The 23,496-nt window shown below is 39.5% G+C and overlaps 1 protein-coding gene and 1 pseudogene across 2 annotated transcripts; both read right to left on the bottom strand.

The window, feature by feature from the left end:
- Positions 1–1,267: 1,267 nt before the first annotated feature.
- Positions 1,268–4,859, bottom strand: LOC306887003 (annotated as a pseudogene). The gene is made up of 7 exons (XR_013785958.1): positions 4,607–4,859; positions 4,330–4,403; positions 3,881–3,973; positions 3,350–3,457; positions 3,147–3,259; positions 2,843–2,893; positions 1,268–2,440 (listed from the first exon to the last, which is right to left on the bottom strand). The product of XR_013785958.1 is annotated as an uncharacterized misc_RNA (transcript).
- A 522-nt stretch (positions 4,860–5,381) lies between these two features.
- On the bottom strand, positions 5,382–23,081 carry LOC306887776 (GON-4-like protein). Its single transcript, XM_079445792.1, has 31 exons — positions 22,977–23,081; positions 22,359–22,606; positions 22,173–22,274; positions 21,792–22,033; positions 21,538–21,612; positions 21,407–21,457; positions 21,284–21,334; positions 21,093–21,191; positions 20,808–20,918; positions 20,526–20,702; positions 20,199–20,418; positions 19,288–19,389; positions 19,169–19,209; positions 18,982–19,094; positions 16,973–17,174; positions 16,701–16,787; positions 15,615–15,789; positions 15,361–15,511; positions 14,832–14,982; positions 14,511–14,627; positions 12,513–14,333; positions 11,761–12,046; positions 11,476–11,639; positions 11,140–11,337; positions 10,879–11,022; positions 9,945–10,250; positions 9,753–9,863; positions 9,476–9,650; positions 6,414–6,690; positions 6,220–6,322; positions 5,382–6,137 (listed from the first exon to the last, which is right to left on the bottom strand). The coding sequence occupies exons 2-31, from the start codon at positions 22,585–22,587 to the stop codon at positions 6,024–6,026; spliced, it is 6,195 nt and encodes a 2,064-aa protein (XP_079301918.1). The 5' UTR covers positions 22,588–22,606; positions 22,977–23,081; the 3' UTR covers positions 5,382–6,023.
- Positions 23,082–23,496: the final 415 nt, after the last annotated feature.

Raw genomic sequence — 23,496 nt, 5'->3', positions numbered from 1 at the left:
CAGTACTATGATACGGTCTAAATCCTGACTAGAATTCCTCACAGATACCATTTTTCTCTAAGAAGGAATATAATTGTGAGGATACTACCTTTTCTAGTATCTTTGACAGAAAAGGGAGATTTGAGATCTGTAATTAACTAGATCGGTCTGTAATTAACTAGATCCTTGGGGTCACGTTTTCAGGGAACAGACACAGTCTCTATAGTGTGATATCTGGGTGAAGGAGTCTCTATGTGCTGAGAATTAACTGACTTCTGTGACGTAAGGCGGCTAGCAGACGGTCGGTTTAGCCAGTCTGTCAGCTTCCTGACCTGGGCCCCAGTTAGTCAAGTATGGACTCTAAGACTATGTGCCATATTTCTAGAGAGAAGAGAGGCACCACCCCAGGAGGGATGAACACCATCTCTTTTCAACAGGTCAGGTTTGCCCCAAAAACTCGTCCAATTGTCTATAAAGTCTATGTTATTCTGCGGGCACCACTTAAACATCCAGCCATTGAGTGACAGCAGTCTGCTATGAATCTCGTCACCTCTGTAAGCAGGGAGCGGACCAGAGCATATTAGTGTCTGACATCGCACTTGCAAGTTCACACACCTCTTTAAAATTATTTTTAGTGATCTCCACCTGGCGAAGTCGAACATCATTAGCGCCGACGTGGATAACAATCTTACTGAATTTACGTTTAGCATTAGCCAGCACTTTTAAATTTGCCAAGATGTCAGGCGCTCTGGCTCCCAGTAAACATTGGACTATGGTGGCTGGTGTCTCTATTTTCACATTCCATACAATAGAATCGGCAATTACTTGAGCACTTTAATCAGGTTTCTCAGTGGGTGCGTCACTGAGTGGGGAGAACCTGTTTGATGTTTTGATTGGAACGGAAGAGCGGTGTTTTGACCCGCGACTAGGCCGCCTTACAGTCACCCTGCTACATGGGCTCTAATGCCAGAACCGAACATAATGGAACAGTTACAAGTTAAAAGCAATTATCTAATCTAATGCTTTCCATATTTTCCTTTCAGATTCTGGAACAGTGGCCCATCAGAAGGATACATGGACTGTGTTCTGTCAATGACCAGCAAAAACCCACTGAAAAGCTGGATATCAGCAAGATGTCACATGTACAATAGATGGATTTGCGAAGTGGACGTTTTAACATGGCCAACTTCCTTCAAGGCCAACCAAACCCAAATGACCAATCAACATACACAGAAGACACAAAAGATAATCATCAAAAACTTTATTCTCCAGTTCAGTTGAAGTTTGATTTGTTAGCAATGTTTCGAGTTCCACACCAATCACTTCAAGCTGTTCACATTTTTGTCATTGTGGAAATGTTTAATTTAATATGCATTACACAAATGTCTCACAAATCAGTTCATTAAAAACATTTCATGTCACCCATGGGTCTCAAGCTTTAAAAATCGACCATGACTTGTAAGAATAAATACGAGTGCTGCATAACAAACATGTGAACTGAACAGCTAATAGTCTGACACTGGAGAATTGATCCTAGTATTTCAGCCCAGATTCTGATCAGCTTGTGTTTGTAGTAAGTTTAGAAGCATGCCAGTTCACTCTTTGCTCTTTTTTTTCTTTTTCTTTGGCACAGACTCCTCAAACTGCACATTTTCTACCACCTCCTGCTCCTCCTTTTTGCTTGGTTTCTTTTTTTTGTTTTTCTTCCTATCATTCTCCTGTCCTTCCATTATCTGTGCTCCGTTGCTAGTGTCCTCTGTTACTGTCATCATGATAGTTGAGTTATCCACATCTTCATAGTGCTCCATAGAGGATTTCTTTTTCTTCTTTTTCTTTCTGAAGGCACTGTCAGATGTTTGTTGATGTTCAGTACTGGCCTCCTGTGGCAGCTTGTTCTGTGTGTCCATGGAATCCTCACTGATCTCATCGGTGTCGGCAGTCTCATCATCCACCTTGGACCGTTTTTTATTTTTCTTCTTCTTGTGTGTGCAGTCATCCATCAGCAGGTGTGCGTCTCGCTCTTCTGATGTGTGTGTGAATCCCTCGCTCACGTCTACGCTGCAGTCTCCATAAACACAGTCCTCATGTGCTTCTTTTTCTTTGTGATTTCTCTTTTTCTTCTTCGTCGCTGTATCTGCGATCATATCATCGTTCACGGAAGCAACATTAAAGTCTTTCCTCTTTTTGGGTTTGCAGTCCTCAGTATCATTACTTGAAAGGATGTGTTTTGTCATCCTATCTTCATGGATGTTATCCTCTGATGGTTCCTCCTGCCTTTTTGATTTCTTTCGTTTTGTTTTCTTGTTCATATTCTGGACATCCCTCAGGATTTAAACAATTTGTGCTTCTTGTGGATGTTTCAGCAGTGTGACTCTTCTTACCATACTTGTACATGAACTCTTGCTCCTGCTGCTCAAGCCGGGCCAGTTTGGCGTTCATAGTGAGTCCATGTCTGGCTCCTCTATTCACACAACAAACAAACATGTATAGAAGTAACCAACAAAACTGGCATGTGTGTGTGTATTTATATGTATGTGTATATATAATTCAGAATTTACAATGAATTATTACTGTTTTTATATAAAATTAGAAATGTTACCTTGGTAATAGTTTAAATACTAAAATTAGCATTTTATATTTTGTATTTTAAGTTATTTATACTACAATAACATAACCTGTCCTAAAATAACACTGATTTGATATTACGCCATCTATGATTCATGTACTGCTCAAATGTGATGATGGAAATGGGTAAATGCTAGAAGTTCTAGTATTACAATTTAAACCAATTTGGCTAACATGAATTTATGTAAGGACAGATTGGGATGCATCACAGTGCAAACCTGAAGAGATCAGAGCTTACTTATGAGCTGTTCGTCCTCCGCAAGCTTTCAGCAGATCTGTATCTGATAGTCTTAAAAGAGACAGACAGAAATACAGAGTTGAGCTCGTCTGAAAGCATAAATGACCTTCAAATCTAACATTTTAAAAGCTTGTTTGTTGCTTCTGCATGCCACTTACAGAACAGGAACATTTGAAAGAACATGTTTAGTGCAGAATATTCTACAATGATTGTATATAACAAAAAAAAAGAAAGTAATTTTTAATAAAAACTACAAGGTTTTTAAAGTAATGTGTTGAGATTTTGTAATATTGGCAGCTCATACTTAGTAGTGCTGGAAAGGTCCAGTTTCTGGTCCTCATCTTCAGAACTGCTGCTGCTGTCATCTGAATCAGAGGTCTTTTCTGGCTTCTCCTCACCAGACAGCAGTGTAGCTGACTAAGAACAAAGACAGACGACTTTACAACAACTGCACAATCCGAATACTAAATCAGTGCTGGATTTTATTTCTTCATTTATTATTTGTACCTTGACAAAGCACCCGTAGAGCATGGACTTGGCTTACTGAGCCTTGCGTGGCCTCTTGTTGGAGATCAAACCATCATTGCTGTCAACTGGCTTCACCACCACACCATTCTAAACCACAATGACAACACCAGATGAGCCAAAATAACAAGCATGCCCTCTTTCACACTATCATTTGCTTTAATTTATTTTTTACGACAACTTATAATTTTTTTTTTGTATTAACTTAAGGAGCCTGATTGTCAAACTATGAAAAAAGTCTTCTTTTATACATTCCACCCCGGATTTACTAATCTAGCTTTCTAATGCACTTGTGAATATTGTTGGGTTTTTAACAAATTGCATATGTTCTTTGTAAGTGACTTTTGATAAGTGTCTGCTTAATATATGTCAATAAAATAAATTACACAAAACTGAATTGCGATAGTTGCAAAATGTGATTCGTAATGTTTAACAAAAAAATAACAGCTACAGTGAAGAGATGATTTCGAGGTAGTTGCAAAAATGTATTTAAATCCTGTTCATATTACTTACCTGCCCTGACTCCACAACCAGACCTGATGAGGCTTTGTTAAAAACATGGTCCCACCAGTGAAAACTGAACTGCTCACCTTCCTTATGGCCCATCTGAATACAAACAGTACATCAGAAATACAGACATAATGTGCGTAAAGACTGTAACACCTGGCAACTTAATCTCAAAAGCTAGATATGTAAAAACTATTAACCTGTAGAGAGATATGCTACACTTGAACTAAACTGTTTTCAACAGCATTTCTAATTCATGTATAATTATGATACATACTGGTTTTATGATCTGACATTAGGAAACTGACATGGGGTTAGGATGGTGAACCAGTTAGAGCACCACAACTGTCCATTATACATAAATGTTTATAAACAAACTTCATGTCCATGTTGCCAACTGCCCACATGCTGTATTCAATGCAATTATCTAAAACAAAAAGATGTTCTCTACTTACCCCTCCTTTATCACATTTAATTTTGACTTTAATAGCTTCTGAAATACCATTCCCTGATCTTCCCAGACCTTTACCTACAACACAACACAAGTGCCTAAATATTAGCATCACCGGACAGTCTTGGCATGTGTCAGTCGATTTGCATGCATATGCCAATGATCATGCAGGAGAATTCTTTATATCTATATGAAAGTTGAGTTGCACGGTGACATGCATGCACAGGGTTTGTGATGTATAAAATCGCCTGCGTGTGTCCTAAAATCTGTTCTGATTTGACCTTTTTCCCAGCCATGTCGCAGAAGCTGCTCCTCTGCGAATTTTAGGCCTGTACTCTTTTCTTGGACCATTTCTGCCATTTCCAGAATAACTTCTCAGAATCTGCACATGTGAAGCAGTTAAGTAAAACACTGCAGTTTTAAAAGTGCGTTAATACAAAATAATTTCTTAATCGGTCAAAGAACTATAAATCCGATAACACACTATAAATAATTTTAGGCTCGTACCGAAATAAAAGTAGAAAATGGGCAACAATCGCTACCACGCGTTCAGCAACAAAGTAGACATGACACCGGCAAGATACCCAACTACGGAAAGCGGACAGGGTCAGCGGCGGCGCACTTAACGAAACGCGTTTTCATATTTCTCTCTCTCTCTCTCACACACACCATTTACGTATATATTCATGTAAAATAGCAAGTAATTATACTTATAATAGGATGAAATAGATTAAAAAAGGCCCATAATAGATTTCAATTTTTTAAATAAAAATGATCAGTGAGTGAACAAGTATATTGTATATGTCAGGGATCTCCAACCCTGCTCCTGGAGAGCGACCGTCCTGCAGACTTCAGTTCCAACCCTGCTGCAACACACCTGTCTGTAATTATCAAGCAGCCCTGAACACCTTGACTAGCTGGTTCAGGTGTGTTTGATTGGGGTTGGAGATGAAATCTGCAGGATGGTAGCGCTCCAGGAGCAGGGTTGGAGACCACTGGTATATGTAAAATGTGTGTATACATATATACTCACACACAGACACATTTTAGTCATTTAAGTCTTGCACAAAGCTCAATATAAATAGTCATTTTATTAATTGTCTCTCCAGATTAACAACTTGTGCATCATTCACAAAACTAACATCTGAAGCTAAATAAAAACAAAATCACTCTAATATAAAAATACTGTACATGCTCCCCAATATGTTCATATTTTCACAAAATGTACAATCAGTCTATTAGAAATGATGTTGGTGTGAATCTGCTGGTTAGTGCTTTACAAAGAAAAAAAGTTTTTTTCCTGCATCGTTTTACTAATCAAACAATTAATTTAGTTCTCAATAAAGGGCTATAAAACTTGCCCACCAATGGTAATTCAATAATCAGGCCCTGTCAGAACCTGAGCCATTTTTGTGCAACAAATCTTCAGGTATAAGTGTGTGTGTTGGATTTGTGTGTTTAGCATTTGTTTGATAACACCTTCATATTTAGTGGATTTATACTTCATGTTACAGCGAGACCTTCCGACCCTTTGTCACCGTACTTAAAATGTGTCTTTGGCAGGTGTTAGTGCAAGACATGGGGTGTTTGTGCATGACTAGTCTCCAACTAGAAGAACTGCATCTGTGTTTTAACACACAAAGTCAACAGTCCATACGGATGGGGAAAAGTCTGATGCAGTCTTTATGACTGCAGGGCTCAGTCCTGTTCCTCATCAGTGGCCGACTGCTGCTCAGTAGCCTCGTCCTCTGAGCTGGCCTGACATGCTGATGTATGGAACAGATGCATCAGGTCCCGAAATCTCCTTGAAACCTGCAGAGACACTGATGTTAAAAAAGGCAAAGAAAGGAATACCATAAAGCAAAAAAGACCTGTAACTTAATCATTGTGGTACCTCACTGGCTGTTTTGTTGCCGAGCTGCTCTGACACAGCCTGAAAGGTGCTCTGATTGGCTCCTTGCTGTTGACAGGCAGTAAGGATCACTCGATCGGCCTCCCTATGAGCCAGATGATAAAAGAGGGCCATGTAAAACACAAGCACCATCAGATGATGCTCAAAAACCCATCAAGATCTGTGGCTGTGCTCACCTGGTCCAGAGAATGACCCTCTCTCCACTGGGAGTGAGGGAGATGTTTTTGGCACACACTGGTGTCTCTAAGGTTGGGCTCAGTGTGCTCTGTTGAGTGGCATCTCTCTCTCCTGATTCAGATGAATCATCTTCATCCCTACTGTGCTTCTGTGCAGTTGTATGATGCCTCTCCTCTTCGTTTTTCTTGTCATCGTTCTCTTTGTTCTGTATTTTCTGCTCTTCTGGGACGGGGGAAGGGAGTCTCTCTCCTCCCTCCCATACAGGCCCATCACCATCTGCAGATCAGGTAAAGAATTTTTAAAATCTTTGTTGTTTCCAGTAAACCAGGGGTGTCAAACTCAGTTCCTGGAGGGCCACAACCCCACAGTTTAGTTCCAACCCTGCTCAAACACACAAACCATGTAGTTTTCAATTGAGCCTGAATGACTTGATTAGCTGGATCAGGTGTGTTTAATTAGGGTTGGAGCTAAACTCTGCAGGGCTGCGGCCCTCCAGGAACTGAGTTTGACACCCCTGCAGTAAACAGTCAGTACACTGTAGATATGATACTGAACAGTCCTACATTTTAAAACAAATGTATATTATACTACATGTAATACACAAAACAATATATTACTTAATTTAAATATTAGCAAATAAGTATTTGCTCAATGTAAACTACCATTCAAAAGTTTTGGGGATGACAGGAACTTTTTTTACAGCAAAAACAATATTGTGAAATATTACCATTATAAATAACTGTTTTTTACTTTTATTTCTGGAATAGTAATGCTGAATTTTCACATGATTCTTCAGAAATCACTCTAATAACTGATTTGGTGCTCTAGAAACATTTCTTATCAATGTTGAATGAAAACAGTAGTGCTGCTTATTTTTGTGGAAACCTTGATACATTTTTTTTCAGGATTCTTTAAATGAACAAAGTTGAAAAGAACAGCATTTATTTGAAATCGTAATCTTTTCTAAGATTTTAAATGTCACTTTTGATCAATTTAAAGCATCTTTGCTGAAAAAAAGCATTAATTTCTTTGCAAAAAATAGCTGGCCCCAAACTTTTGAACACTAAATTATTTTAAATTCAAGCAAATTTTTTTGTAAAGAACAAAAGTAAAATTATATATATATGTATGTGTATATATACAGTGGGTACGGAAAGTATTCAGACCCCCTTAAATTTTTCACTCTTTGTTATATTGCAGCCATTTGCTAAAATCATTTAAGTTCATTTTTTTCCTCATTAATGTACACACAGCACCCCATATTGACAGAAAAACACAGAATTGTTGACATTTTTGCAGATTTATTAAAAAAGAAAAACTGAAGTATCACATGGTCCTAAGTATTCAGACCCTTTGCTCAGTATTTAGTAGAAGCACCCTTTTGATCTAATACAGCCATGAGTCTTTTTGGGAAAGATGCAACAAGTTTTTCACACCTGGATTTGGGGATCCTCTGCCATTCCTCCTTGCAGATCCTCTCCAGTTTACATTTATGCATTTAGCAGACGCTTTTATCCAAAGCGACTTACATTGCATTGAAGTCACAGTTTTTACATTTACAGCTCTTGTCTGTTCTGTTAGGTTGGATGGTAAACGTTGGTGGACAGCCATTTTTAGGTCTCTCCAGAGATGCTCAATTGGGTTTAAGTCAGGGCTCTGTTTGGGCCATTCAAGAACAGTCAGGGAGTTGTTGTGAAGCCACTCCTTCGTTATTTTAGCTGTGTGTTTAGGGTCATTGTCTTGTTGGAAGGTAAACCTTCGGCCCAGTCTGAGGTCCTGAGCACTCTGGAGAAGGTTTTCATCCAGGATATCCCTGTACTTGGCCGCATTCATCTTTCCTTCGATTGCAACCAGTCGTCCTGTCCCTGAAGCTGAAAAACACCCCCACAGCATGATGCTGCCACCACCATGCTTCACTGTTGGGACTGTATTGGACAGGTGATGAGCAGTGCCTGGTTTTCTCCACACATACCGATTAGAATTAAGGCCAAAAAGTTCTATCTTGGTCTCATCAGACCAGAGAATCTTATTTCTCACCATCTTGTGGTCCTTCAGGTGTTTTTTTGTGTCTTGCACTGAGGAGAGGCTTCCGTCGGGCCACTCTGCCATAAAGCCCCGACTGGTGGAGGGCTGCAGTGATGGTTGACTTTCTACAACTTTCTCCCATCTCCCGACTGCATCTCTGGAGGTCAGCCACAGTGATCTTTGGGTTCTTCTTTACCTCTCTCACCAAGGCTCTTCTCCCCCGACAGCTCAGTTTGGCCGGACGGCCAGCTCTAAGAAGGGTTCTGGTCGTCCCAAACGTCATCCATTTAAGGATTATGGAGGCCACTGTGCTCTTAGGAACCTTAAGTGAAATTTTTTTGTAACCTTGGCCAGATCTGTGCCTTGCCACAATTCTGTCTCTGAGCTCTTCAGGCAGTTCCTTTGACCTCATGATTCTCATTTGCTCTGACATGCACTGTGAGCTGTAAGGTCTTATATAGACAGGTGTGTGGCTTTCCTAATTAAGTCCAGTCAGTATAATCAAACAAAGCTGGACTCAAATGAAGGTGTAGAACCATCTCAAGGATGATCAGAAGAAATGGACAGCACCTGAGTTAAAAATATGAGTGTCACAGCAAAGGGTCTGAATACTTAGGACCATGTGATATTTCAGTTTTTCTTTTTTAATAAATCTGCAAAAATGTCAACAATTCTGTTTTTCTGTCAATATGGGGTGCTGTGTGTACATTGAGGAAAAAAAAATAACAAATGATTTTAAACAAACTTATAACAAAGTGTGAAAAATTGAAGGGGGTCTGAATACTTTCCGTACCCATGTATGTATGTATGTGTGTGTATATATATATATATATATATATATATATATATATATATATATATATATATATATATATATATATATATATACACATACACACACACACATATATATAAATAAACAGTCAAAAATAACTTAGGGGACTCTGTAAGAATGCCTGTAGATGCTGATTGTAAACATTAAAAATCTAACTAAAAGTAACAAATATTTAGAGAAAGTAAAGAAATTAGGCTTTACCAAGATGTGGACTGTTTGCCCCACTGACAGTCTCATCTTTAACCTCTTTCTCTGCCTCTCCATCCTCCCCTGGTCCTCTTTCCTCTTCCTTTTCTTCCCCTCCCCTGTCAGACTGTGCATCGGCAGATGGAAACACAGAATCGCGACTCTTCAGTACCTTAGAGCCATTAGTGGCCTGACGGAAAAAAAACCCTCCCGATTATGAGGAAACATGGCCTCCATCAAAACATATTTCAAGACAAGTTATGTCAAATCACAAAACAAACACAGCAAGCACCTTGTTGCTGTGACAACGCAAGCAACCCTTTCTCTTATGCCTGCGATGTTTGGCATCATTGCTGGAGTCATGACAAGGACATGAGCAATCTTTCTCAGGCCAATCACAGTCCTGAAGAAAAACATGAGATGAGACTACAGTTGTTTTCCCCATTCTTGTTTAAAGTGATTGGGATGAACAAAATGAAGATACCTTGTAGTTGCCATGCGTGCGCATTTCTTTCCTCCTCCTGCTCCTGATCTGTCGAATCTTGTGGGACTCTTCATCCTCCTCTAGATCAGGCAGAGTGACTTCCTCAAATCCTCCCCATACACCAACTCTGGAGCCCACACTCATCCCTGCCTCTCCATCTGTCCCAGTGCCCACGTCCTCCGGCCAAACCGCCTCCTCAAACTGGCCAGGACGTGCTGGGGGTGGACGCATCTCGTCAAAAAACATCCAAAATTCTCCCTGTAGGTGCGTGTGGCCCTTAAGAAGGGTGGCCATCTGTGCTTTGAGCTGAGTTACAAACGCAGAAATAATGGGATTTGGGAAAGCAAAAACAATAAACAGTCAAAAAAAAAAAAAAAAAAAGTTTTATTAGGTACCTGCAGTGAAACTATGGACAAACGAGTGAATAGTATCAAGTAATGCTATTTCATGCACATTTTGACAATGTTTGTGGTTGATATGATTTTTAATGTTACTCTTATGCTCACCCAGGCTGCATTTATCTAGTCAAAAAATATAGTGAAAAGTGAAAACAGAAAAATTGCAAATTATTACAATTTAAAATAACTGTTTTCTATTTGAATATACTTTAAAATGCCATTTATTCCCGTGTTGGCAAAGCTGAATTTTCAGCAGAAATTACATTAGTCCTCAGTGTCACATGATACTTCAGAAATTCTAATAAGCTGATTTGGTGCTCAAAAAACATTTCTTCTAATAATTTATTCTTATAACCATGATATTTTTGTCTGGAATCTGTGATGAATAGTAAGTTCAAAAAGTGTAGCTGTAATCTTTAGTGTTTTTTTTTTATTAAATGAATTATTTCTTCTAAATAAACAAGTGTACTTTTGAACAATAGCATATCTCTATGAAGAAAATCTTTCATTTTATTCACAAATCCATCTATACATACCTCCTCAATCCCAGCAGGACTGAGAGGACTTCCAGTCTGCAGCGCTCTCACAATCTTCTGGTAATGAGACGGATTCTCTCCAAAACTGATCTCTAACTGACGCAGGAACCGACGACTCCTCTCAAAGGCTTGCTGCTCCTCAAACTGGTGATGGGAGAGCGAATATATAGATAAAGTTTTGTTTTCTTTTTTAGTGATTACATTACTTGAATTACTTATTTGAATAATTAATTTTTCTGTCTATAAAATGATTGTAATTACCAGTCCACACTCCAGAGCTTGCTCAGGCAAAAGGAAAGCAGCAAAGTCCTTGAGGAGCTCAGGCCAGTCTTTGAGCAGAAGTTTCAGCTGGGAGAACAAATCTACAACACTGCGACTCTCCCTTGCCTGGTTAAACTCATAAAGCAGCCCTAAAAACTCCTCCACCTTACCAGGAATGTCTTGCAAGGCTTCACGCACCTACAACAGCAAAAGAAATGGAAGAAAGATGAAAGAGGCACAATTGTGAAACACTTTTCACTAATTAGAGAAACAATTAGTGTTTCTCTAATCGATTTAAAGGTGATACTAGTGAGTCAAAGATCCAAGTGGTCTGACCCTGTTTAGATAAGCCTGCGCAAAAGCCATATCTTTGCTCTCTCTCATTGGATCGTTGTCCAAGATGTGGTCATCATATAACAGAAGCAGCTTTGAGGCATCTTTACTTCCTCGTTCCTGACGTCGACCACGCTTCAGACTTCGTGGGGGTGGGCGACCACGGCCTGTAAGAGTATATAAACTGAATCAACTGAGCAATTCATACTGAAAAATGAACCAACCAAGGTTTAATTCAACTTGACATCCCTGAAAACAACACAATCAGGTGTTAAATGTTGGGCTGACCTCTTCCACGCCCCCCTCCTCTCCCGCTGATCTGTGGAGGGTCGTCGCCAGGCAGTGCTTCTCCCTCAGGAAGTTTTCCACCTTCTCCCTCCCCTGCTTCCATCTCATCACCCTTCATTGCACCATCGTCCTCATCCTCTGAGTTCTCCTCCTGCGAATTCTGGGACGCAGGGGAGTTTTGGGAGGTGGGGGATGTTGGGGACGTGGGCGAATTGTCCTCCTCGGAGTCTCCCTCTCTGCACAACCTCCTCTCTGATGCCAACCAGGTCAACTTCTCCATTGTCTCCTACCGAGGGAACACAGAGGAAACAAATTAATAAAACTCTAGAAAGAAATGGAATTCAATGACTCAAGCTTTTAAGCATAATACTTATTTAGGAATGCATGATATATCAGTACCAAATCGGTTATAGATCGATTTATTGGTATCTGTTATATGCTGTGTATTTAATTGTGCATGCTCATTTAATATATATATATATATATATATATATATATATATATATATATATATATATATATATATATATATATATATATATTTAGATATCTGTAATCTTTGTAGTCATCCAACGCTCACCTAATCTTTAAAAACACTAAAAATGTAATAACATTTTTAAATGCAATCTCGCAAAACTCAAAATGACTATGTATTTTCATCCTGCACATTCTAATGTTGTAATGCCTAAATTCACTTGTAGCATTTAAAATGACCGATTTTAGTAATTTTGTTTTAATTTACTTAGACAAACCTGAAGCTCTGGAACAGACAACACAGATTCCTCTGATGCTGATGACATCACTTCCTCTTCATCTTCATCCTGTGTGAGATCGTCAAAATCCTCCTCTTCTTCATCCCTCTCTCCATCTCCATCTTTCTCTCCATCTCCATCCTTCTCTTCCCTTCCTTTGTCGCCACTTCCATCCCCATCTGTTTTCCTGCCACCTTCTCCATCGTTGTTCTTCTCGCCTTCATTTTCATCACGTTCTCCGTTTCCCCCACTTTTCCTCTCCTCGCCCCGCCCCTCCTCCTTCCCACTGCTCTGTTTCTCTCCCCCGCTCGACTGTTGCTCCTTCCCATCTCCAGTGCTGTGTTTGCGCACTCCTGGCGTTTCCTGTCTGCCAGAGGTGGACTGGACAGGAGGACACTCTATAGTATCTGTCTCCACCCTTGCAGAAGCTTCAGCACCACTGTCCGTGCTGGTCAAACTGGAGTCGGGGCTGCAGGAGGACTCAGAGAGTGCCAGGAGCGGACTACCAAACGAAGCACCTGCCATTTCCTCTTCCCATCTGTCGCCAACCATTTCCTCAACCTCTTCCTTTCTTTCCCCAGCATCTTCTCCACTAATTGGCACTGATGTGGCTGGTGTTATGGCATTTAAAGGCACCTCAGTCCTACCTTTGTCATTTAGGATTATAGAGCTAGAAGGAATGTCAGAACAGTTAGTTTGCTGGGATACACTTCCGGGTGCACCTTCAGCAGGAAGTGGAGCAGGCTGGTTCAGAATGATGGAGTCTTGGGGCAGAAGAACAAACTGAGGAACACCTGCAGAGGAAACGGTTTGAACCAACACAAACTTAGAACTGTCTGCTGCTGGTGCTGCTGTCAGAGGAGAGAAGGCATTCCTTTGACCATTTTCCACACTATGCTGTACGGGAGTGACGTCCTTCATGGTTTGCAAAGTGTCACATTTGGATATCGGTTTCATCTTTCCAATGTAGGGATCTGAAGCGTTTTCCAAGGTCTGTGTCTCAGGGACTAACTGTATGACAACATCCTGACAGGGTGATGTGACCAGTCTGTGTGAGGCGGCATTTTCATGGGCTTTGATAATGACGTTATCTGATAGAAAATTCTGTGTGACATTCAAGGATATTGGCTTATTCATTATGACAGCAGGGTTGCTTACATTTCCCATATTCCCAGAGGACAGGGGTAAGAGCTGGGGCAGCCTGGGGGCTGGTCTCAAAGGAGCAAGTTTTCTAGGCATGGCCCGTTTATTGTTTTTACTGGACATCTGCTGCATGCCACACATCTTGACTGTCCCAGTACTATGTAGAGTGATGCCATTTGGGGGTCTCTGGACTGCAGAAGGGGGCAAGTTGGCAGGAGGGTGTGCTGGATTACCAACCCCCAATTCTGGAGTAACATACTGGAAGTTAACAGGACAAGAGGTGCTCAGTGGGACAGTCCCATGGGCAGGGGTCAAAGGAGGCTGAACCAAAGGGAACACCCCATTTATAGGATTGCTAGGCGCTTGGGTTAATAATATTACACCATGTGTTGGGAGTGGTGTGGAGATGTTGGTCAATACATTTCCTGAACTTGTAGGACATGGAGGCGCTTTAGCCAGTGGTGTGAGAGTAGGAGGGGCGAAACCACGTAGAGGCCGAGATTTGGGCTGTGAAGGGCAAATTGGTCTCTGTGAAGGGTGCAGACGCAGAGTGACACCTTTAGGAAGGAACTGTGGGTAGCGTGTTCCTTTCGGGAAGACAAGGTTAGGAGATTTGGTGGTGGAGGTCACCTTTAAACTGCCCTGACAAACTGTCCTATGGATGTATGGCAAGCTTTTCTGTAAAGAAATTTGAAACCATCAGGAAAATGTAAAATTGTTCAGTTTATTTTTATTACATCAGAAGTACCAGCGGTGCATATCCATTTAGATAAGATGGCCTTCAAATATTCTCTTTGAAGCTCCACCTAGGGGGCCTTGTAGGTTGAGGATCACTGGTCTAGGAAGTTGTGATACCTTTAGCCAGATGGGCATGACATCTTGCTCTCTTTCCACAGGAGGGCGCTCCTCTCCAGGCACCACAGGTCTGCACATCACTGGCAAAGGAGGAACCACAAGATTCTGGAAGTAAAACTAAGAAAAACAACAATATCACATTGTCATAACTTTTAACCTCCATTCATCATGAATAAGTATTATTATTTTAATTTGAGCTTTCAGAAGGTGTTGAAATCATAGATAATTTACAGAAACTGGGGAAGCCAAGGAGCAAATGTCCACCACCAATCAGGTGTATACTAGTGTATATGAAGATAGGTAGATGAACAGATAGATCACCTTGATGATGTTGTGCGGAGCTCTTAGGGCCACCATGTCCTTCACACGCACACGCAGCTGCTCCTGACGCTTGGGCCGGATGAGATAGCGGCTCATCAGGTGATATGGGAACTCTGTCTGAGCAAAGTGCTTTAACCCCAAGACTAAGAGACTGTAGAGAGATAAGAGCAGGGGACGAGAGAGAGACAGAGGGTAAACTGGGTGAAGGTATGGCTCACTGCTTCGTTAAGTGTTTGCTAGGCGCGTCAGTTGTCCAAACTCCACAAAGTGCTTGTTTTGAAACAAGACTCAGCAAAAGGCCCATATTAACATTTCTTCCTTCACTGACCAATTCCAGTATTATTGGCGTGACATTTGCAAGCAAAAGGTGAAATCTAACTTCTCAGACAAAGTACTAATTCCCAGAAAAATCTCTACACATTTTTTCCACCTTAGATAAAAATAATTCTCTCTATTTAATGCAATTATTTATACAGTATATTAAAACATTAAAAATGTACTCCTGTAATTGAGGCAAAGCCATTTGTACCCATCTTCTCCTTTGGTGTAATAATGTTTGCTGCGTGGGGGATGCAGGACTGGATCCAGCCTACAGTGTGGTAGAAGCTCTGGGTACAGAAACACAGAACGTGTGGCGAACAACCATGCAAGACCAGCAGGGAGCAATGGGTACGAACGAGCTACAGAAACAAAGAAAGCATACTGCCATCATATATACACATCTACACATGTGCAACTGATTTGATTAATTGGATCATATGGAATAGATAGGAGATGCCTAACCTGAGTTTGGGTGAATGGGTTTGGGAGGACGATACAGAGGAGAGGGACATAGCTTTAACTCCTCCAACAATTTGAGGGAGGACTGCAAGTTACACACCCTAAACATGCTTCTAAAACCCGGATTAACCGCTGACCTCTCCTCCTCTGCCCGCTTTGCAAAAGATAGCAACTCCCCCTGTCGATACAGGAAACAATTAAAGGTAAAATTACAACTTGTCAAGCAAACTCTCATCAACTTATAGTCAAATTTAGAGAAAAAGAGAATAGAGAAAATAGTCAAATTTAATTTTGATAAAATAAAATTGAATTATATAATACACTGAACAAAATTATAAACTCAACACTTTTGTTTTTGCCCCCATTTTTCATGAGCTGAACTCAAAGGTCTAAGACTTTTTCTATATACACAAAAGGCCTATTTCTCTCAAATATTGTTCACAAATCTGTCTAAATCTGTGTTAGTGAGCACTTCTTTGCCGAGATAATCCATCCACCTCACAGGTGTGGCATATCAAGATGCTGATTTGACAGCATGATTATTGCACAGGTGTGCCTTAGGCTGGCCACAATAAAAGGCCACTCTAAAAATGTGCAGTTTTATCGCACAGCACAATGCCACAGATGTCGCAAGTTTTGAAGGAGCGTGCAATTGGCATGCTGACTGCAGGAATGTCCACCAGAGCTGTTGCCCGTGAATTGAATGTTCATTTCTCTATAAAATACAAATTTGTATATAAAAACAAATTTTAAAAACAATTGAAATGTATATAATATCACTGATAATATTATAATAAAATTAAAAAATGTGACCTTTTGAACATTGAGCACTTGGAAATTACAATCTCTTAAAGGTACTAAAGGGGAAAAGGACATTTTAATAATCACAGAAGAAACAAAATGCATTTGTACTTGTTATAACTGTACTGCTTTTTGACTTTCAGTAAAGATCATAAAAAATAAGAATATGTCAAGCAATACAAAATTTTGTTTCCGCTGGTCACTATTAAACCATGTTCAGAATTATTTTATTGTTGCTTAAAGTTTCTAAAAACAAAACACTTTGTGTTTAATCGCCAATTTTCTTACCAGGAAATGTTTGGTGGTTTGCGCTTCACTCTGTAGTGCCTCCACTGGGTTGCACAGCGTATTGACCTGTGTCAGTAACTGGACATGCTGCAGAGGAGGAAAAAAGAAAAAGTTACTGACAAAATTAAATCACATCAAGATCAAGAGCATGAATCACACATATCAGACAAAAAGCAACATTCTTTGGGCAAAAGACTAGATATTTGTGACCAAGGTAAATTAAGTAAATTAAGCATGTTCATTGTGCATGGTGGTGTTTAAAACTCTCTTACTTGCTGAATTTGCTGCTGCAGTTGTATTCTCTGAGGAGACGTGACCACTATAGGACAGCTGGGCTGCACAAGAACTATGCCAGGCCCAGATGCATGCTGGGTGGTCCGAACCTGGTTTTCCCGTCGCTGCTGCAAAGCCTCCAGCTGCCCTCTGACTGTCCGCCTGTATGTTGTCAACATGTGAGCCAGCGGCTCCTCAAACCTGATGACAAATAGAAACACAGTGAATGGGATGTTTTTATATGTGCACAAGAAACATTCATATGTAAATACTGCAAAGAAAATCTGTTGAACTGGCATTCTGATGAAACATATTATTTTGAAATATTATTCTTAACTAGGGATGCATAATATATCAGTAACTTGTCCCCTTACTGGGCAATATATAAGATTTTCTAATTTACTTTATCAGCTGTATTTGGATATTAGCTATTGAATTGTACATGCTCTTTCCTCAATTTTTCCATTCAGCCTACCTTTGTAGTACCAGAACTAAAGTATTAATACAAATAAATCACTATCCATTTTAATTCCATATTGTGAAGCATTTCTGGGAGTTGATTTTATCAAGAGTAAGAATTACAGAATCATGAAAAGTGGGCATTCCATAGAAAAATGGAGCCAAGCAATTTGACAGTTGCATATATACTAATTGCATAATAGTAGAATTATCAACAGACAATATAATTATGACTCGATGATTTGCACTTTTTCCTCTACATATATGCTGACATTAGTTAAAAATCAAATCGTTGTTACGTCAATCATCAAATATGACTAGCAAATTAAACAGGCCAAGTTTCTTACACTCTCTGTACCCTAGTGAATGACCATTACAAGGACATTGTGCACACACTCACTCTCAGTGTGGAAAAGACCACCTCGTTAACATTTAAAAACCTCTGTCTGTATCCAGAACACAGTGACGCACATGGATCTCACACACACACACACTACAAGCTGTAATGACCCTTTCTCAGGGTAAATAATAAGCTGCAACAGTGTGTGACATGTCCATCTCATGACAGTTTTGTGCTGATTGACACTGTGCTATTTCTGTAACAATGTTAATTACATACATACTCAAAGAACCCAGAGATGACAAGCCTGATGCAACAGATTTTAAATAAGGCCTCAGACAGGTACTGTTGATGATCATAACATCAGAAAAAGGGGCATACAGTTTAAGGGATGCCCTTTCAGTAGGTGTCAGAGGTTTGTTTGTGTGTGTGTGTGTATACCTGCACGTGCATTTAGGCATTATGTTTTCCAGTAAACTAACTATATTTAAAGCCTCTGTGCCTGAATTCTGCACGTAGCACAGGCAAATAGTGAAATCTTTTCAGCACGTCCACAGAGACGTACAAACCTGCACACTACCAAGCAGTGGGGGAAGGGTGTGTGTGTGTGTTCAGTCTATAGTGAGTGTGTACATGTAGCTCTGCAGTGTCCATTCCATTTCCTGGGTCTATAGTGAAACAACTGGACACATTAGAGCGTTTCTCTGCCTCCCTACCCAAACAGACACAGCACTCCTTTGCTGCTCTGTCCCAAAGGGAGGACTCATCTAGAGTTGTATGAATATTTTTTCTTGCTTTGTATCTTGTATATGGTAAAATACTTTTTTTTTTTTTTTAAATCAGAAAGCAAATGCAAATACAGGAGGAAAGAAATACAGGCTGAACATAATATAAAAATATAAAGGGAAAAAAATACACACACATATAGCGTATAATATAATCATTAAAAATATAATCGATAATACTAAGAAATGTAAAATGTAATTGTCAATTATATTTCAAACAATAAATAATAAATGTAAAATGTTACACACTTACAAATTAGTAATTTAAAGTTATATGAAATTGAAAAACAATATAAAATTTATTCTAGAAATAAAACATTTAAATATATAAATAAAAAAATTGGAAGAGTAAATAAGAAATGGCCAAAATCCTTATTATTGAGTCCTAAAACTAGGGGTGTGTGTGTGTGTGTGCGTCTGTTACCTAATGGCTTGAGGAACATTGAATTGTGGCGCGTCATTTGCCTCCTCGTCACGTCCCTCATCTTCTTCGTGACCCTCCTCATCTTGTTCATCGGCAGCCAACTCATCATGGAACTATAAAACAGGAGGGAAAATGACTGAGGAGTGACTGGATTTAGTTTGATCCTGTTATTGTTAAGTCCACTTACTGTCTCAAACAGCTCTTCCATGAGCTCATTGACTTCCTTCTCTGCAAAAGAGAGATGAAATCATTACTAAAAGCGAATACTTCAAACTGATTATTTTATCCAATCGGTGAAAAACTCACTTGTGATACGAACAGCACGATCATTTCGATAATCCTCCAAATCTGGCTCATCTAAATCATCCAGGAAGTTATATTCAGGGTCATCATCTTCATCAGCCTCTTCTGAAATACAGAGAGGGAATTGTAAGAAGAACTCTACCTGAACAGTGATGCTGAGAGGAAACTGGGGAAAAGGTCAGTGAAAGAGAAACGAGTGGAAAAAACAGAGGTAGTACTTAACCACTGACACACACACATACGCAAATACATACACATACACACATTAAACTACTGTGTCTCACAGTCAAAATATACAAAAATACAGTAAAAAATACAGTAAAAATGGTAATATCTTAAATATTATTACAATTTAAAACAACCGTTTTCCATTTCAACATTTCAAAGAGCTATTTATTCCTGTGTTCACAAAGCTGAATTTTCAAGGAGCCATTACTCCAGTCTTTAGTTTCACATGATCCTTCAGAAGTCATCTTAATATGCTGATTTGATGCTATAGGACCATTTCTATTATTATCAATGTTGAAAACAGTTGAACAAGTTGAAAACTGAGATACAATTTTTCAGGATTCTTTGATGAATAGAATGTTCATAGGAACAGCAAATATTCAATTTTTGTAACAATCTTTAGTAACAATGCAATTTTTTTTACTTTCACTTATAATGCATCCTTGCTAAATATTTATTATTTTGCGTAATGCTTAAAATACTTTTAGGAGTAGAGTTTCTTCTTGCAGCTTCTAAACTTGTGTAAGAACCTTAAAATGAATTTAATTATATTACATTTATTATTATTAATATATATATATATATATATATATATATATATATATATATATAAATAAATTACAATTAAAAAGGAAATACAATAATTTTTGTGAACATCTTGTGCAGTAGACACTACACCTGCTGACCTTCATTGTCCAGGTTACAGGTCATGAGTCCCTGCAGCCAGTGTGTCCATTCACGGTCCTCTGGTGTGGAGACGCTATCGTACATATCTGGTGTGATGTCCGGCGCACAGAGCTCTGCCTCCAGCTGATCCAGAGGGACGTCCCTCAGCGGACGCTTTGACCGAGTACGACAAGCTACCAGACTGTCATTTGGCTCCCCTCCACCACCACTGCTCAAAGTCTACGGCAGACAGACAGATTGATTTTAGAGACAGATAGATTTATATATTGTAATATTATATTATATACAAGGTAGAGAGATTTTTTTGTGTGTATGTGATTCTGTACCTGGTAAGGTTCCATGCAGAGAGGACTGAGTTCAAGTTCTTTATCCACAGCATGTAGTTTCTCAATGAAGGGGTCAGGGGCCCTAAGAGACCGTGAGAGGCCACTGGATTGAGGAGGAGGGGCTGGGGGACCCATAGGCACTGCTTCAACTCTCAAATGCCTAGAGAGCTTGGGCTTCTGTGACAGGGATGGAAGAGGAAGAAAAAGAGACTTAAACCTTGAACAATATGCAAAAAGAATTAAATATAAGTGTGTATGTGATCGTAATAATGTGTAAAGTACCAGTCTGGGGCTGTTGCTGGCATCATCACATTGGGGAGGTGTATGAGAGGATGAACGTCTGCTGCCACGTGGTGAGGAAGCCGTGCTCTCCACATCACTCTCCAAAAAAGTCTGAGAGAAAATTCAAACGTTCGTGACTTTTCTAATTAAATAAATTTTAAAATGTAATTTATTCCTGTGATTTTCAGCAACCATATTTTTGTGAAAACAGTTGTGAATTTTTTTCAGCAATTTTTTTAATTACATTTTTTTTTTTTTAAGTATGATATTATATATGATATGCACCTCCTCAGCTGTTTCATCTTCTTCGTCTTCATCAGGGCAATACTCTTCATCAGAGGAGTCCTCCTCTTCTTGCAGGGGAATGTCCACAAACTGGGGTGGCTACAGAGAGAGTCCCACTAACCAATTTGTATTGTTTTTTTTTAATTGATGTTCACTACTAAGTCTCACAGGTGATACATCACAACCATCACCTTAATTTCACTTGGCTTCTTTATTGGAGAGATGTTCCAATTGCCCATCCCCTGGGAAAAAAAAATCAACTTAAAATACTCAAAACCTGCTCATATGGAGGAAAAAAATTAAAAAATACTCACCACCCCTTTCTCGACAACTTCTTTGAGCTTAGAACGGGTCATTTTAGGCTCCTACATTAAACAGAAAATAATTATAAGTCTAATTTAATAACAGACTTCCATTATAAGAGTTAAATAAAGGACGAACATACAAACATGGGCATATCTTGTGTGTCTCTTATAGCAGCTTTCATCATGGCCACAACATGCTCATTGGTTACCACCTCCTGAGGTCAAACATAAAAAAACGTGTTAAAATGTTTGTAATTTATTTTCAAACTGCATTTGATGGTAGCATTTTTCTTGAAGGCACACCGATTCATTACTACAAGAGCATTCGTTTGATGTCTCAAGAACACATGCATACAATTTAAATGGACTTCCATCTCATAGAAATTAGACTCACGTGGATGATGTTACAAATGTTGACAGAGGAGAGCTTAAGCTTTTTTGATTTGAGTGTTAAATCTCTATCCAGCTTCCTCAGCTCTTCCTCACTCTCATCTTCTTCCTCAAGCTCTTCTAAAGTCTTCTCCATATCTCCATTTTTCTCAGGCATCTCTCCTTCCACCAGAGTCATTCCACTCTTCTTTACATTCACTCCATTCCGTTTCTTTAGCCACTCCTCTCCTTCACACCTGTCCTCATCTAAAAGTTTACAAGCAATGAGACTTCAATCAGAGTTGGAAAACCCCTAAATTCAATAGTGATGTTTATCTTTAGAAGTAAGAAAGTAACATAACTATGTGAAGTGTGGTTAATGGCAAAGCTAAATGGTCTGACTCACCCACAGTGATGACCAGACCCAGTTCTGCATGCTCCTCTGACTGCAGTGGGGATGAAACTGGAGAGGAGGACTGGATCCTGTCACTGTCATCCTTACCACAGCCTACACAGGCCCACACAGGAAATAATCAAATATCAAGCTCTGGTCTAAACTTCACTCAAATAATTTTGCTTGTATCTACACTACCTGCATTGAAGTTCTGCTCAAGGCAATTGGATGAATGAAAATTTCTGTCTCGAGACAGCGTCTGGATTGAGATCCAGCTCTTGTTCTTATTGGGGGTAGAGACCTTTCTTCTCCAGGAACTAGGAGACAGTTTGACTGAGAAAGAAGACCTGCTGATAGATTCTCTCTTAGGTGCTTTGGCAGGATTTGGCTGTGGTTCTGGAGAAGACGACTTGCGTTTCCACCCCATGTTCAATCTGTCTCTGAGCCTGAAAAAACAGGTAACGTTAAAGCGAGCCACTTACCTAGACAGCCATCTAGTATGGAACAGAGACCATTATTAAAAGTAATAACTTGTAACGTTAAATACAGAAGTGTTTATATTCAGTTAAAAAAATGGTATACCAGAACAATGTACACAGTAAAATGTGTTTTTATTTATAATTCACTTTTAAACCGATAGAGAGAGATGGAGAACACAAACAATGAATCTGTATGTTTGCATCTTCAGATGTTAGCTAACTGAAGTTAGCATTGCGCCCCTATATAATACATATTACTTGGAAACGGTTAACATTTGTGACACGGAAGGATGATATTTGCTGTGTTCACATTTCATGATGTAAAAAAATATCTTACCCACGAACAAGTTTTTATAGCCATCGGAGGCTTTCTATTAACGTTACACATTAGCCCGCCGCTTCACAACAAACGGCGGGTGTTACGTTCATTTCCTTCCCTCACAAACACAGACAATGACAGACCGTTCCCACACCTCAGTAGACTGCCTGTGTCCCTCAACGACAATATTTCAGTAATATACATTAGTAGTTTTAATCATCTAAATAGCGTTTTGCGAGAAAAGCGATGGAAATATGGCGCTTTGACGTTTTTTTCCCCAAGGAAAAGACCCACACAATCATCTGATTTGCTTCCTTATATTTTATTTTAGGCACAATTAGCCTATATTTTATTACGACTCTATTCGACCCTGCTGTCAGCCTGTGAGTCTATTTTTTTTACTCTACAGCCAGGGGGCTAAGAAAAGAAAAGAAAAGATTTAGAGAGAGAGAGAGAGAGGCTAGATGATAGACCTTAGATCCTACTCTAGGTGTATTATAATGCTTTTCTTTTAGTTAGAGAACAGTAAGTTAAATAG

Source organism: Barbus barbus (assembly GCF_936440315.1).
Source record: "Barbus barbus genome assembly, chromosome: 21".
NCBI lineage: Eukaryota > Metazoa > Chordata > Actinopteri > Cypriniformes > Cyprinidae > Barbus > Barbus barbus.
The sequence above is the reverse complement of the archived record's forward strand: the minus strand, read 5'-3'. Positions and strand labels throughout refer to the sequence as shown.